Source organism: Anguilla rostrata, chromosome 7 (genome assembly GCF_018555375.3).
Source record: "Anguilla rostrata isolate EN2019 chromosome 7, ASM1855537v3, whole genome shotgun sequence".
Lineage (NCBI taxonomy): Eukaryota > Metazoa > Chordata > Actinopteri > Anguilliformes > Anguillidae > Anguilla > Anguilla rostrata.
This window is the reverse complement of record NC_057939.1, coordinates 9251316-9266452: the sequence shown is the minus strand read 5'-3', so window position 1 is coordinate 9266452 and position 15137 is coordinate 9251316. Positions and strand designations below refer to the sequence as shown.

Genomic DNA, 15137 nt, shown 5'->3' with positions numbered 1-15137 from the left:
GAATTCTCTCTGTCTGTCAGCGTATTATACATTCTCTTATGTATTCAACATGGCATGCATCATCTGTTGCTTTCAGCGTTACCTCTATATCAATGTGATATTAATATCTGCCACCTTGTGTGTGATATCAGGTATCTGTATTTTCCAGTCTGACGTCCAGTGTCCGCTGTCATCAGTGTGATACCTGTGGTGTGCTGTTGGTGTGTGTGACATCCATTCTCCATTTTCACTCATTTCACTCTGTGACATCCATTCTCTTCCAGCTCTAGTGAAGCCTGCTGACAGACTCTGTCTCTGCCTCTGAGCTTCTCAGGCAGGGTGCTTCAACACTCCTGTAGCCTGGAGCAGTCTGAGCCATGGCTCTTAAATGCTCTTTCATGAAGTTGCAATTCAGGCTTTTAGAAGACGTGTTCCCCAAAGGAGGGTATAGGTATTCAGCTTGCCAAACGGGTGTATTATTCCCATGAAATTATGGTAGTAATAATAATAATTATGCGAGTAACGTTATAGAAAATGGTTCTAAATATCTAGATGCCTAGATATCTGAACACATTCATACACGCCCTGCATACAGACGTCAGTACCTGCAATATCATTTGAAGGTTGCGTTAAATCCTAGCTGCCTGTCTTTGGACTGCTGGGGATTTCAGAGCATCCATCAGACAAGTAATACTGTTGAAACTGCTAAATGAAATGAATGTGGAAAGTGCCTTCTAAACTACTCTGTCCTTCTCCTTTAGGATCTGCTCTGGGGAGCAGCATTGACCATCCAGCTCTGTCTCTTAGGGATGACTGATGCTCTCCTTCCCATAACCCCCTTCTCTTCACAGGCGGCGCGCGGATGCACTCCCGACTGAAAGCTTCTCGCTTGTCCTGCGAGCGCGCTTGGCACTGACACTGCCCAAAATGTACAGAAGAGACTTCCCGTACTGACTGAAACATGTTCCTCCTTAGATTCTGTGAAATGTGTCATGGGCTATACTCAAAGGTTTACAGCTATTGAAGCGAAGGTAGTTGCTCTGCATGGGTCGGTTCTCTGCTCCATTGTGGGTTCTTTTTTTACTGTGCTGCAAAGCTTAATTCTGCTTGGCTTTTCCCCCTTTTTTTTTGTTTTTTTTTACACAACGTAATCAGTGACTGACCCCCCTTTACCCCGAGCATGGTAAACGGATGACCTCACGCGTTCCACTCGTCTGTTGTGAACCTGCTCTTGTTTTGCATCTTGATTTGTGCAGTTTGATTAACAGGTCAGAGGGTAAGAGGTTGTGTGTTTTTTTTTGTGCTTTTGCTTTGTGCACATGGAGGTTATCGGGAAGGTTGCGGAGACGTTGATTGTGCTGTGTGTGTGTGTGTGTGTGTGTAAAAGCCTGTGGTTTGCGAGGTCGATGTGACCCCTGACCCCGAGCGCTTTCCCCGGTCGGAGGGGAGACGTGTGAACTAAAGTGTGTCGGTTTTGCTCACACGTTCTCGCTGGTCTGTGTGTGTGCTCGTCGCATACTGCACGTCTCTCAGCTTCCACACCAGCCTCTACATAGCTCCTGGTACCCCCAAACTCACCGCAATTTACCCACTAAAACAAGCCCATTTGTCCATAAATCGCTTTTGGAAAATGTTTGTATTATTTTTTTAAAAATGCAGTTTGAATGGAGGAGAAGCTGCCGCAAACACGGTGTTAACTGTCTCTCTGTCGCCCCCCCCCCCCGCCTCACCTGGCCCCCCCTCCCGAGCAGATCCGAGTGGTGAATGCATTCCGCAGTACCCTGTCCCCGTATGAGGGCCTGGAGAAGCCCGAGTCCCGCAGCTCCATCCACAACTTCATGACGCACCCGGAGTTCCGGATAGAGGACTCCGAGCCCCACATCCCGCTCATCGACGACACGGACGCCGAGGACGACGCGCCCACCAAGCGCAACTCCTCCTCGTCCCCGCGCGTCGCCACGCCCCCCCCGCCGCCCTCGCCCAACAAGAACAATAACGCCGTGGATGGCGACGGCGTCCTCGGCGTCCGCCTCTACCCGGAGACGGGCAAGTCCGGCAGCCCCCCGTCGCCGGCCAGCCCCCTGCACAGCCTGGAGACCTCGCTTTGATCCCGCCCCCTCGCCAGCCACCCGTCACCCGCGTAGCGCAGCGGGGCTTTCTGGGGGGGGGGGGCGCAGCGCCACAGGGCGTCTCTGAAGGGGGCGGAGCATCTCTGGAGGGGGCGGGACTGACCGGACCGCCCCTCCATAAGCCCACATGTACTGGACTGAAACAAAGATGCAGGCATTCGTCAGAATGTAGGGTTTGATTTTGCTGTAACATTTTAATTTTTTTTTATTTTATTTTATTTTATTTTGTTTTGTAATTTCCCTCCTTAAGTGAAGAGGACACTTTGTTTCCACCCCTCCCTCCCTCCCCGATAAATATTTTCTGGCAAAGAGAGGAGGGATATGTATAAACTTGGATTAAAAGTGACCTGTTTTTTGTATTGTGTTTCAATGAAGAAAAGGGGGATGGGCGTTTCTTCTCGTGAGGATGGTGCCAGTCTCTCTGTCTGGATGAGTCGGGGTGTACATCTGTCTGTCCTGCCCCTCGCTCATTGGAACACTTTAATTTCTTCTATATTGCCTGTTAATATTTTGAATTATTTATGGTCTCAGAAAAGCAGGTCTGTTTACATGGTTTGTAGATACTTTTTTTTCATGCGTTTGTAGGTGAAAAGGCTGAGGTCTGAGGAAGAGGAAATGGGGGAGGGGGTAAGGGCGGTGGGGTGGGGTGGGTGGGCGGACGGGTGGGGGGGGGGCGTGTAGGGAGGGGGGCGTAAAAAAGGAACGATGAATTGTTTCAGATACTGCTGTATTTTCAGGAAAAAAAGGGTGTTTCTATTGAAACTGAACTATTTTGCCTGCAAGTTTTATTTGTTAAATATTTGTAGATAAATAGATCCTTATAGCCAAATAGATGACACTAAGGCTTGTTTAGCAATGAGCACAGGTGTTGTAGTCTGTTTGGGATGGGTGGGCAGGGGGCGAAAGAGGACTCTGGCCTCTGTCCATTTCACACTTCTATAAATATGTCCTATTGCATTGCTTTAACACATTTTCGAAGTTCAGTTTTGCGTGGCATTCGTGGGAAAAACCCATTTCTCATATTTTTCAGTCGGTTGATTGAGGAGCCCTGGGCAGTAATTCTTTAAAAACCGTTATGACGTTTAGACGCAGCGATGTAAACACAGAAAGTCCGCCGCTGGAACCTCCACCCTGAAGGGGTCCATCACCGGAGGAGCTGAGGGCTCAGCTGGCCTTCTCCCTGCGAAATCACGAGACAATCCCTTATTTTTCTACTACGAAGATGGAGAAAAGCCCACGGGCTTCACAGCGACACGGACCAGCTCTCCCCTCAGCGGGGGCCGTACCTGCCAACGGACAGTGATATCTGACTTCTGTTTACTCAGGCTTAGGTTAAGGATTCAGCTGAACATGGTTTCATTAAAACCCAAAAGAAGAAAAAAGCATTTTAACCTCAGATTTGTCTCTAGGTAGTCATGTTGTCTTGGTCAAAAAGCGAGTGGATTATTTTTTTTTTTTTTAGTAAAACTGAATACTTCCTTCAGAGTTGTGGGTGGTTGAAATTTTCAGAAATCAAAAAGAAAAAAGATGTTTGTATTTTTTTCTTCCTCTTGGTCCATAAGACATTGTTATAAAATATTGCTGCATTGAATTTGTAGAATTGTGACACCTGATATACTGGAAACACTAAAGAATTGATGTTAATTTTTTGCAGAAAAATAGGTATACACTGGTATCACTGCACAGGGTACTTTATTTCATAATGCCTCCTGTTGGAAAAACTTTGATACACACGACCATGTAAAATGTACCTTTGTATTTTTTATGGAAACGCAGATATTAACCTGCAGCCTACAGAACCAGAGCCTTGGGGCATCAACACAAATGCATCTTTTGGTGAGGCTAGGGATGAGAGAAGGGTTCTGGTAGATCTGCTTAAAAAATATATATTTCTCAGGGTGGCAAATAGTATGAAACAGTTTGGCTTTTATACGAGCCTGAACTCAAAATATGAGGTTTTTTTTCTTTTTTCTTTTTTTTTTTTTTGGTGTGAAATGGCTTGTTCACCTTGTCGGTTGCATTTGTTCATAACAACAGAGTTCAGTTACTGTTGGTGGGTTCCTAACTCTTGCTCCCCCTTTAAACCTGGTGTTAAACAGGGTTCACTGCATAGGGGAATGAAGAGCGTTGGGGCCTGGTTTTCAGTAGGCTCAACCACAAATTTATACTTGGATTCAACTGTGTTTTCCTTGTATTACAAATAAGAAGCAGCTTGAGTTCACGAAAAGGAATGAAACTGAGGGAAAAAAAGAATCCATAAAAGCTCTATTATTTAGCATCTTCCTGCAAAGGGAAAGAATGTTTATCCATCTGTTTTATGGATTATTATTTTTTTATCTAAGATTTGGAAATAAAGTACTTCATGTCTGTTTATCTTGAGCAATGTAAATGGTTATCGTGATTCGATTTACATTTGAAACTTGTCGAGTAATGTGTATGGTTTTTAAAAATAAAAAAAATTAATATTTAGCCTATCCACAGGGCCATGGGTTTTGCATTTGTGGCATTTTCTGAGTTTTTTTTTTTTAAACACACTCTACATGTGGTATTCTCTACTGGTGTGAAATAAGTTGCACTTATTTTGTAAAGGTCTCTCACGCCACTATAAAGTAGGTCATACGGCTTGGTGGGAGTAAGCTAATACTAGGTGCATTGTGGGACAGTGGTGTGTAATGGGCATGCACCCTCTTTTTCAGGACAGTACAAAAGGTACTGTTATTTCAGAGTAGAGACCAGCCAGGAGAAAGACTCCTTTCTTTTCAAAAGAAAAAAAAAATGGCTGAAATGGATCCTGGTATACAAATCTCCTTTATTTTGTTCTACTTTTTTCTTGGACTCTAAGAGGAAATGGAGCTAAGTTTGGCAAATGGAACTTCCCAAGTGGATTTCACCTAGGGAAAAAGGGGTTGCACAAAACTTAAAATAGCATACCGTGAACAACCCCCCCTGTCATTGAAATCTCATTAATGCCCGATTCTGGATACCATCCAAGGCAAGCTTTTGTAGTTGTGGTCTCTATATTGCTCGTGATTCTTTGTACGCTTACCCAATTCTAAATAGGCCAAAAACATTTAATGGCCGCAAGACATTGTGGACTGATTTCTGCCAATATTTAAAAAAGAAAGACAGACAAGAGGTAACCCTAAATCTATGTGTCTTCAGATTAAATATGTCTCTTCCTATTTTTGATTTGGTTTTAGACTTTCATGTTTGTGGCTCTCAAATGGACTGCTGAAGTTCCTAGCAGCATTGCCTGGCTAGGTGTCCACTAATGAGACTTTTCTCAGTATTGGAACTGCTAGCTCTTGGAGGAAAATGGCCAACCACCAGCCTGACTGTTGTTAAACCAAACAACTAACAGGAACCAGTCTACTGGTCTAAAACACCCGTACATGTTGGTATAAATATACATGGCATAAAAAAATACTGATTTGTGCTGTCGTGTTGGCACAGTTCAAGTGTATCCGGAATAACGAAAACATATTATTGCTCTTTGAACAGAGATCCTGAATTGTGGAAGACATTTGTGATTTTACTCTGAAATGCTGTTATGTCAAGTGATTCATTGTTTAGATGCCTAACGCTTTCAGTCGGTGACTACCTGTAGGCTGTCAGGTAGGTTGTCCTGTTTAATTTCCTGTTGGGTTCCAGTGTAGTGATGCATGTACCCTGTGGGCAGTACCTAGCTACAATAGCTGTATCATCACGTGTGAAAGGACGGTTGTGGGGAGAACTGCTCTGACACAATGACCGGATTACTGGACAAGATCTGCAGGTGGACTGCAGAGTGAAAAGGTGTGTCCGCTGTCAGAATGTGCCTCTGAGGAATTTCAGTGATGAGATTGGCTTGCTGTTGAGATTTGGCCTATGAATTAAAAACTTGGGGCACATTTTAAATCATAACACTTTTCTTTTTTTTTCTTTTTTTAAAATCACTTCTACATTTACACCTCTACACCCATAGCCCTCTCTGCAAACTTTACAAACTACTACCTGTAAGAAAAGTAGAAATAATTTTTATTAAAACTATAGTCTTAGTCTAGTATTTTACTCAATACATTTTACTTGCATTATTTTATTTTGTTTTTTGTTTTGTTTTAAAGCAGATTAAGAAATTGAAACTGTGTTATAAGATCTCCTAGCCCACAGAGGGCTCTTTCGCATTGCAACTGGTCTTCAACACTTATGTCCCGACCACTCCCTAGAACCAAACTTCCAGTCGACAGGGCCCAAGAATCGCAAAAATCCTGTTGTATACCTACGAGGTATAGGCTAACTAGTAAACATAATTATGCGTATTCCAGTTTTTTAGATAAGTTCCATTACTCTATCTTCGACAGTTTAACAAGCAACCGGAATCATAAAAGAAAAGGGGCTCATAAGTGTGTAATAGTCTTTTTAAAATGATAATCTCTGGCAATCCTTCACCTCATTGCGCCGCCTCTCGTGGAGATCCTTTTACCTAGAAGTGCTGTTGCTCTGTGGTGGCGTCTGCAGGAACTCCCCGGAATGACTCGCCGCCCATTCAGTGTAAGTATCTTGTTAGCTAGGTACGTTGATATTGAATTAACTACCCGATAATATTTACATAGTTCCTTACAATGAATACATGCAATAGAATTATTATATTTGTTGTAGCATGAATGTGACATGTACTTGAACGTGACCCACGGGAGCTGGCTCAAATTTCGCAAAGCATGTTTTGTTTCTGTTATTAGCTAGTTAGCTTCCATGGGACAAAGCTGAACTTAATCTGACAGGGACATTGCTGACGGTTCTGCAAGTGGTTTGTGCTAGCTAGCTAGCAAGCTAACGTAATTTGCATAAGGGTGCCATGATAACATTTTAAAACAGACATGACACCTTAAGAGTGAATACGACGTGCTGTTTTGCACCTGATGTTAGCTAGGTTATATGGGTCTTCGAATATCTATAAGAAGAAAAAAATATAATAATAATAAGCTAGCTTGATAGCTAGTTGCTTGCTACGGAAATGACTTTGATAAATACTGCATTTACCTTGCGACAAAAGCTCTATTTGCCCTTCATTGACAGTGAGGTGTTGGAATACTGTGTGGTGTAAAGCTGACTTTCTGTTAGCTTATGATTAAACATCCCGGTCGCTTGAACCCAGCATTCATGTTAGGCGATGCATTTGCATACATGATCTTACACTCAAAGTTGGCACTTTACCTTTTTTCCCTTTGTATTTTTGTACTCGTTTAGTTGTGTACCCTCTTTTTGTTCTCTATTATTGTGCCAACTTTGAGTGTTTGGGTCTGTATGCAATTTTAGACACTTCTGACCTCGCTAAAAACGTAATGTCTGAGAAAAAAGTCATGGATGGATTGAATAAGTACATATATGTAAAGGAAAGGCATTTTGCTTATAATAATAATAATAATAATGATAATAGTGTTCAGTGATACTGGACCCACTTTTGAAGATGTTAGCAGTTATTTTGATAGATGTTACTAGTACTAGGAATTGGAAATTCCCTTGGAGATAACGGGCTTAATACACCTGCTAATATATTTCCATTTAGATTCATTTTGTGATTTGTCCGGTCTGCGGGTCTGTGTTCTCTTTCTTCCTGCTCCTGAGGGTGACATCACATTTCCTGTGTCTAGAGTGAGGAGTGCAGCTCTTCCTCCTGTGGGATGAGGGAATGGTGGCTTCATGTGGGGTTGCTGTGCGTCCCGCTCATCGCCGTTTATTTGCACATCCCTCCGCCGCACCTGTCCCCGGCACTGAAAACCTGGAGGAATTCTGGCGGCCTTTTCCGTTACAAAGGCCACAACATCTTCTACAGAGGTAGATATCACAGTCCTGAAGGTTGTGGGCAGTTTTCTTTCTTCATCCTACTCAGGGTCATATTTGCAACATTACTAGCCCCCGTATGGAAACTGGTGTTATGGCACCTGCCTCCTGACCAGAAACTGTTGCTGCAGCTCTCAGCTTGTTCCTCAGACTACAATGCTAAATATCCAGCCATAATTGCACCAGTCATGATCACCATCACATGTATGACCTCATTAATTTATTCCTTGTAAAGTTTTGAAATGTGTTCTAATACAGTCATTATGTTAAAGTGGCTACAGTGCTCTTATATTTCTGGCATATTTTTCATAGACCTGCGTAGATACTCATTGTCTAACAGGATGTGTGAGAAAGAAGTACATAATATTGAATTCAGATTTCACAGTACTGTTCTAAAGTCAGTTATCAGACAATTTTTTAAACAGATTCAGCAGGAGCTGTTGGGAGCACCGATGTGGTCATACTCCTGCATGGGTTCCCTACCTCCAGTTATGACTGGTACAAGGTAAGTGCGACAGTCACAGATGGCCCTGAATCGTTTGGTGGCACCTAGTAATCGACTGGAGAACACTGCACACTCCACAGGGCAGAGAATCTCTCAGATACCCACACAATTACACATCATTTCAGTGTTTTTGTGTATTTCCTGTAGTCTGATGCTTGGAAGCAGGAGAGTAATAATCAAAGGTGTAATTGCAGATGTGTTGTTTTTTTAAATATCGTTTAACAGTCTGGTGTATGGTGATAATGTTAAGGCTGTGGTGATGATGAGCACGTTTATGAATGTTGTGCACACAGATCTGGGAGCCTCTCAATCAGCGTTTTAATAGAGTCATTGCACCGGACTTCCTGGGCTTTGGCTTCAGTGATAAACCGGTAAGATGACTCGCTGTGTGAGTGCATGAGTGTGCATGTGTGTGAGTGCATGTGAGTGCATGTGTGTGTGTGTGAGTGCATGTCTGTGTATGTGTGTGTGTGTCTGTGTATGTTTGTGCATCTGCCCTGCCCCAGATGACATGCCTTTGGAGTCACATGCATTTATTTATTTCACACGCACAACCACTCCCCAGTAATTCTTTTTGTAACTGACCTTTGTTGCAAGAAGAATGGCTAATTTCTGAACACTAACGTAGAGCTTTTGAATAAATTTCACAATGGGTCAACAATGCTTTGTGATTTTTATTTGACTTAACACTGGAGTTCTCACCACATCCCATTACAGCATTAATCCTGTTTTGTCTCTCAGAGGCCCCATCGATATTCCATATTTGAGCAGGCCAGCATCGTGGAGGCGTTGGTCTCTCACCTGGGCCTCGGACATCAAAGAGTTAACCTCCTGGCCCACGACTATGGAGACACTGTGGCTTTGGAACTCCTGTACAGGTGAGTCTGATTCTGGTGCCTAGGGCCCTGCAGAATTGTCAGACATCACTGGAATGCTACAAACATTGCTTATGAACAAACACTCACATTTAAGAAAATTCCGCTTTCCCCATTTTGACTCAAGGAGCCACCTCTGCCTCATTATGGCTGTATTCCCTGTGAACTCGTGTTGAATAATAATTGCTTGGCTTGGATGCTAGTTTGGTTTTATTTGCATAAAAAATAACCCATCTATCATGGCTGTAGACATTGGGCATTGGGCAGATCTGTTCTTGAATCACAACAGCTTGCATCTGACAAGGAATTGCATTGGGATTGGAACAGAGTGTCAATCCTGTCCAATGCAATCATCATGATTTTGTCTTCATATATTTTTTGATTGTAATGCTTTAAGCAATTCTACTATTCTGTGATCAGGAGGGATTTTCTTTCTTCAGTACCTTGAACCTTTCGTTCTTTCAGGCGTGACCACAACAGAACTGGACACCTCACCATCAACAGTCTCTGCTTGTCTAATGGAGGTATAGCATGGCAACAGTGCAGATGATTGTATTTGAAATTGTACAGATAATGTCATGTAGCCAATGTACACATACTTATAGATATAACTGCCTGTGGCATGTATGGCTTGTAAAAAAATCTTAGGAGTGTTCTCTTGTCAAGCAGGGTATTGCATCTACCATTCTGCGTTTATATTATCATTGGAAGATTGTAAAAATACAACTTTTGATCTGAATTTAATCAGTGCTTCTGAACTTCTGCTATTACTGATTAATACAGCATACATTCATGTGTATTTTGTTAGCATCTGACATTGGTTAGCATTGCTTAAACGTTTTTTATTTGCTTATGTGCACCTCTGTCACTAATTAATTCAAGATGTTTGATCTCCACAAACAGGCTTATTTCCAGAAACAAGCTATCCGAGATTTCTGCAGAAGGTTGGTAAAATGGGCAGTTTATTCTCATTAAAAATTCAGGACGTATCGCTAATGCATATTTAAAAGGCAACAGGAAAGCCTGGACTTTCACGTTCTTCGGCGTTATGGTGATCGAACCTCGCTTGTAGCCGCAGAACTGAACGTTGCTCCTGTGTGCTCTCTCGCATACAGCTGCTGAAGGACTCGTGGTTCCTGTCCCCCATCCTCACCAGGCTCATCAACTTCATGCTCTTCTCCAGAGGGTCAGTTCATGCTATTCCAGCGCGTCCCGGTCACAGTGAAATCAGCTTTAGCTGCACCTCGCGGTGAAGTGAACGAGCTGAGTGGTGTCGGTGCTCTTGTGATTCACGGGCCCTGAATGTCCTCATGAATGCCCGTTATCCGACCATGGCGCAAAAGCCCAGAGTTTTATCTCGACAGAGATTATGTATGAGTTTGGCTTCAAGTTAGTTATTTCATAATAGGGTGGTATTAAGTCCACATGCCTTTGACTAAAGAAAACATTTTTTTTTTTTTAAGTGAAGGGAAAGTCTGTTATTGGATGGACATGCCTTGCACATGGCATGTTTATTTAAACAGCGTTCTGATTGTTGTTGGAGCCATCGCCCTTCAGCTCGGGTTGCCATGGCGCTGTGGCTGCGGTATGCACGCGTTCCTCTGTGTGCGGTTTCTCTCTGTGTAAATACAGGACCCTTCGGTCCTTTGACGGGACTGTGACCGCACGTGGAAGGCTGTAGCTAACGCGTCTCGCGCTTGGCCTTGTGGCAGGATCGGGGACGTTTTCGGGCCCTACACCCAGCCCACGGAGGCCGAGTTCTGGGACATGTGGACGGGGATCCGCTTCAACGACGGAAACCTGGTCATGGACAGGTAAGAGGCAGAGGCCTTCTCCCTGTCGCTAGGCAACAGGGCTCTGTTGCCGATGGGAGAGAGGTTTCACGAGCCTCATGATGGCTGGACCTCCCGTTTACTTTTGATCGGACTTGCGTGTATTGATTAGAACACAGGTGGCTCAAGTCAATGAACCATTGATGATGCATGACAGCCTTGCCCATTTTGGGATTCAGAGAGTCTCTGTCTCCTGTTATAAGGCCTGTTCACTCACACAATGCCATTGACTCGCTGAGTCAGTCAGCTTCACATTCACTGTGTTAAAATGTGAACACTACATACACCCAGTACTGGTATGCTGTATGTTTAACAGCGCTGTTAATACAACCCACTCTGCTGCATTCTGGATATCAGCCAATGTACTCTACCTGACAAATATTAGCACTCTAACCAAAGTCAAACTTCAGCCAGTTTGCTTTTTCTTCCTCTGGATTAAACACTGTTTGCTTCTAAATTACACATAGCCTTCAGTTATTCAAATGATTTTCAGAATTGTAAAAAGTTCACTCTTTAAGTCTACTTGTCGAGTGCTCATTCTATAGAGACATTGAGTATCAGAGTTACTGAAATAATATGAAATGCACATGCCTATTCCACATCACAGACAGTGCTAAGTTCTGGTTAATGTAGCCTGTGCAGCGATAGTCATTTGAAAACACATTACTGGATGTGGTTGAGACTGGCAGAATGCTATTGAACTGATGTTGACTTTCAGGGTGCATTGCAAGAAACAGGCTGATACGCTGTTTAACTCCGTGAAATTTTTACCTGTTATCGCTGTCAGACAAGTGCTGTTATCGGGCTGAGCGTTTGATGAAGCTGATTGGCGGTGACCGTCTCTGCTTCAGTATTTTGCAGTACATAAACCAGAGGCTGAAGCACAGGGAGCGCTGGGTGGGGGCTCTCACCACAACGGTCATTCCACGTGAGTACAGCGGCGAGGTCACCGGTGACATCACGCGCTCCATTTCAGTCTGACAGCAGTGGTAGATGATGTCATGCAGCAGGAGCTCCCTTTAAAAATGAGGTCCCTTTAAAATTAATTCAAACCGCAATTTTCTATTGTAAAAATATTTTTTTGTTTATTTTGAGCTTGGACACCTAAACTGCTCGTACGGTTTGTGTACGAGTTGTGAATGACGCCTGTGATTGGTTGGGCTTCCAGACTGGCCTCAGGCAAGTGGCGGCTTAGCGCAAGGGCGTGGTATTAATATTCATAACTCAGCCTGCGGTGCGAGTCGCCGGCCTGGAATGCATCCAGTAAAAAGGAGCTGATTGTCCGAGGGGACTCGGGACAAATGATTTCTTTGAAGGCCTGGCAGGACAAAAATAAAATAAAATGCTCCCAAATTATCAGGGTTAAGCCGCGTAAATCCCGATTAGCGCTTAAAGAGGCTTATTATCCATATTTGTATTAACGCCCCACTGAGGCAAGGAGAACACAATAGGGCAGCGGTGTGGCACAGTCGCACTGCAGCATAGGAACTAAGAGTGTGTGACTGCAGAACTGAATCACTGGTGTGACTAAGGTACTTCTCCAAAAATAACTTTGGTCTGTAGCTTTCTTGAAAATTTGAATGTTGAATGAATTGCAAGCTATAAATAATTCTCACAATCACTATTTCTCAATATGATTACAACTGCTTACATATTTTTTGTAAATTTGTCCTTATAAAAATAACCTTTTGCAGGTATGATTTTATTGAAAACCAAACAAGATGAAATCTGCCGAAGGTTAGGTTAGTTGTATTAAGTACACATTACAACTAAATGTACATCATAGTGGTAATTATATTTAAAATATTGAAAGTGAGAATTATTGAGTATAAGAGAATGTATGTATGCAACTTAAAACACATCAATTTTAACATGAATTTATGTCAAAGTCATAAATTTTTAAGTCAGATAGTGGCTGAAACAGTATCTGATCAAAATTCCTCTCAGCTGGTTTCTCTCCGACAGCCTTCTGTCCTTGTGCGCTCTGGATTTGTCTGTATCAGTCAGGGCACGTGACCCGTCTCCCTGTCTTTCAGTGCACATGATATATGGGCCGCTGGATCCAGTCAACCCTCACCCCCAGTTCCTCAGTCGCTACCAGTGAGTGTGCGCTCCCAATACAAATCTTCTTTAGTTCTGTCTCAGGGCGTGCGTGCTGGCTTTCAGTGCAACCTTCTTGTTCAATGAGTTACTCCATCTTGCAGTTTATTTTATCCGGAAATGGCACAATCCCTATTATTACTTTGAATGACACCATGGGTTTATTTGAAAATCCTCATTATTGGTGTGGCTTTTATTCAGCAAGCCTGGTATGCAGCCTGGGCAAACAATACCTGGTTATTGAACAATTTACATGAAAACTAAATTTTTTTATGTACTACATTTTTTGGAATTCTGCATTTGAAAGGATCAATATTGTTTGCAACAAACAATAAAAATGTACCCGTCTTCCTTATTCCCAGTCACCTGGTCAAGAGGTCCACAGTGTCGGTTCTGGATGAGCACATAAGCCACTACCCCCAGCTGGAAGACCCCACGGGCTTCCTCAACGCCTATCTCAACTTCATCAACTCCTTCTGAGCACCTTTCCTCGTCGGGACGGCTCTCTGCTTCCAGCATCGAATCTCTCTTCCAATCAATTTCAGTGTCATACTCGCAGCCATCACCCCTCGTTAGGACTGTCATCATTCATAGAGGGGTTTATCAGTCATCATAAGCAATGCGAAACACCTTCTCAGCCTGGCAGCAGGGTTTTAAAGTGCACTTTGCCAATCGGCTTGGTTCCTGCACGTCAGGCCTGAGGTAATCCGAAAGCTCACGATGCCCTTTGAAAACCAAAATCCATCCCAGGGATAAAATGCACTATGTGTAGTTTGCGTACAGGATAAAATGTACCGTTTCTGAAAGGTACAGTTTTAAAAAAAAAATATTACAGTAAATTACATTGATTCGGTGGAGGCATTGCAGATGGCAACTGCTGAGCTAGAAGAAAATTTCCAGTGATGTTTAACAAAAAAAAAAAAAGAAATCTCAATGTTGCCACTTTGATGGGTTTTCAATTTAGAAATTGAAGTCTTGATAGCAATATGAAGTAGAAGTACAATTCCATTGATGATGGCCTAATTTTGCAGTATTGTGTATGAAATATGAAGCCAAATAATACCAGCTGAGCATTGTCAAAAGGAAAAGATCTCCCTCATTTCACAGTACCCTCATGCCCCCCCATAAGTACATCAGCAGAGGTGGAAAGTCCAGGGGTCAGAAAGTTATAGAACTGACGTGTTTCTTCTACTGTCAGTCTGATTTCACCATTTAGTTCTACCTCCTGGCTGAAGAATTGTTAGCAGATTCCAGTGGAAGATACTGGGGAGGACTCTTTACTCTCAGAACCTGGATTTTCCACCTCTGCACATCCACACGAGGACCATGAATCTGAACATGTTTCTCTATTTTAAGAGTATATACTCAGCCCAGCTATCCTTGCCAGTTACCTTCAAACTAGAGAACACCCAGCACTTCAAGCCTGGTGAAGAGGGTCTCTGGCTACACTACCATGACCTGGCAAGCGGTTTCTCACTCTGTAAAGAAATGCTTCCTTGTATTTGTGTGGATAGTCATGCCGTTTAAGAGAACTGTGGCTGCAATAACCTCACTATGGGATTAAGCTGGTCTTCCGCCAACAGAACCATTTTCTGTGGATTATAGTCTGGAACAATAAACTGTATGTACCTTTTCTGTCAGCTGTGCATAACTGGTGAATAATGCACTGAAATACAAGCAAAAAAAAAAAGTATTTTACAGAAATAAAAATAGTTTTTCAAAAATGCTTGTTGAAAGTATTTTACATTTAAATCCACACTCCACAAAATACATAACGTATTTCACGTTATACCCACAGCAGTGGAGGAATAATTTTTAGTGTTGACACACTGTACAGGAAAAAAATATTTATTGAAGACAAACGGGACAGAACTGGATACAGAAACTTGTGCAGACA

The 15137-nt window shown here is 42.9% G+C and overlaps 2 protein-coding genes across 7 annotated transcripts in view; both read left to right on the top strand.

Annotated features, from left to right (window-relative positions):
* atp2b1a (ATPase plasma membrane Ca2+ transporting 1a) overlaps window positions 1–4582 on the top strand; it is a 53118-nt gene extending 48536 nt beyond the window's left edge. For all 5 annotated transcript variants that reach the window (XM_064342658.1, XM_064342655.1, XM_064342656.1 and 2 more), the window contains one exon: window positions 1731–4582. In XM_064342658.1, coding sequence (XP_064198728.1) covers window positions 1731–2087 — 357 coding nt within the window. In that variant the 3' untranslated portion in view covers window positions 2088–4582. The remainder of the gene's footprint in view (window positions 1–1730) is intronic.
* Window positions 4583–6306: 1724 nt separating this feature from the next.
* mest (mesoderm specific transcript) lies at window positions 6307–14964 on the top strand. 2 transcript variants are annotated; one of them, XM_064342662.1, is made up of 12 exons: window positions 6307–6638; window positions 7739–7922; window positions 8354–8433; window positions 8727–8804; window positions 9175–9311; window positions 9774–9832; window positions 10212–10252; window positions 10424–10494; window positions 11021–11122; window positions 11992–12068; window positions 13177–13240; window positions 13603–14964. In XM_064342662.1, the coding sequence occupies exons 1-12, from the start codon at window positions 6618–6620 to the stop codon at window positions 13718–13720; spliced, it is 1032 nt and encodes a 343-aa protein (XP_064198732.1). In that variant the 5' UTR covers window positions 6307–6617; the 3' UTR covers window positions 13721–14964. The 2 variants fall into 2 exon arrangements, with proteins under 2 accessions (XP_064198732.1, XP_064198733.1); XM_064342663.1 differs by lacking the exon at window positions 6307–6638 and adding an exon at window positions 6640–6658.
* Window positions 14965–15137: the final 173 nt, after the last annotated feature.

What these genes read in the sequence shown, in the direction of transcription:
- mest (XM_064342662.1), top strand. Translation starts at nt 6,618, where the DNA reads ATGACTCGCCGCCCATTCAGT. An exon ending in TTCATGCTCTTCTCCAGAGG is followed by an intron (nt 10,495 to 11,020) that starts GTCAGTTCATGC and finishes GCCTTGTGGCAG; the next exon opens with GATCGGGGACGTTTTCGGGC. An exon ending in CAGTTCCTCAGTCGCTACCA is followed by an intron (nt 13,241 to 13,602) that starts GTGAGTGTGCGC and finishes CCTTATTCCCAG; the next exon opens with TCACCTGGTCAAGAGGTCCA.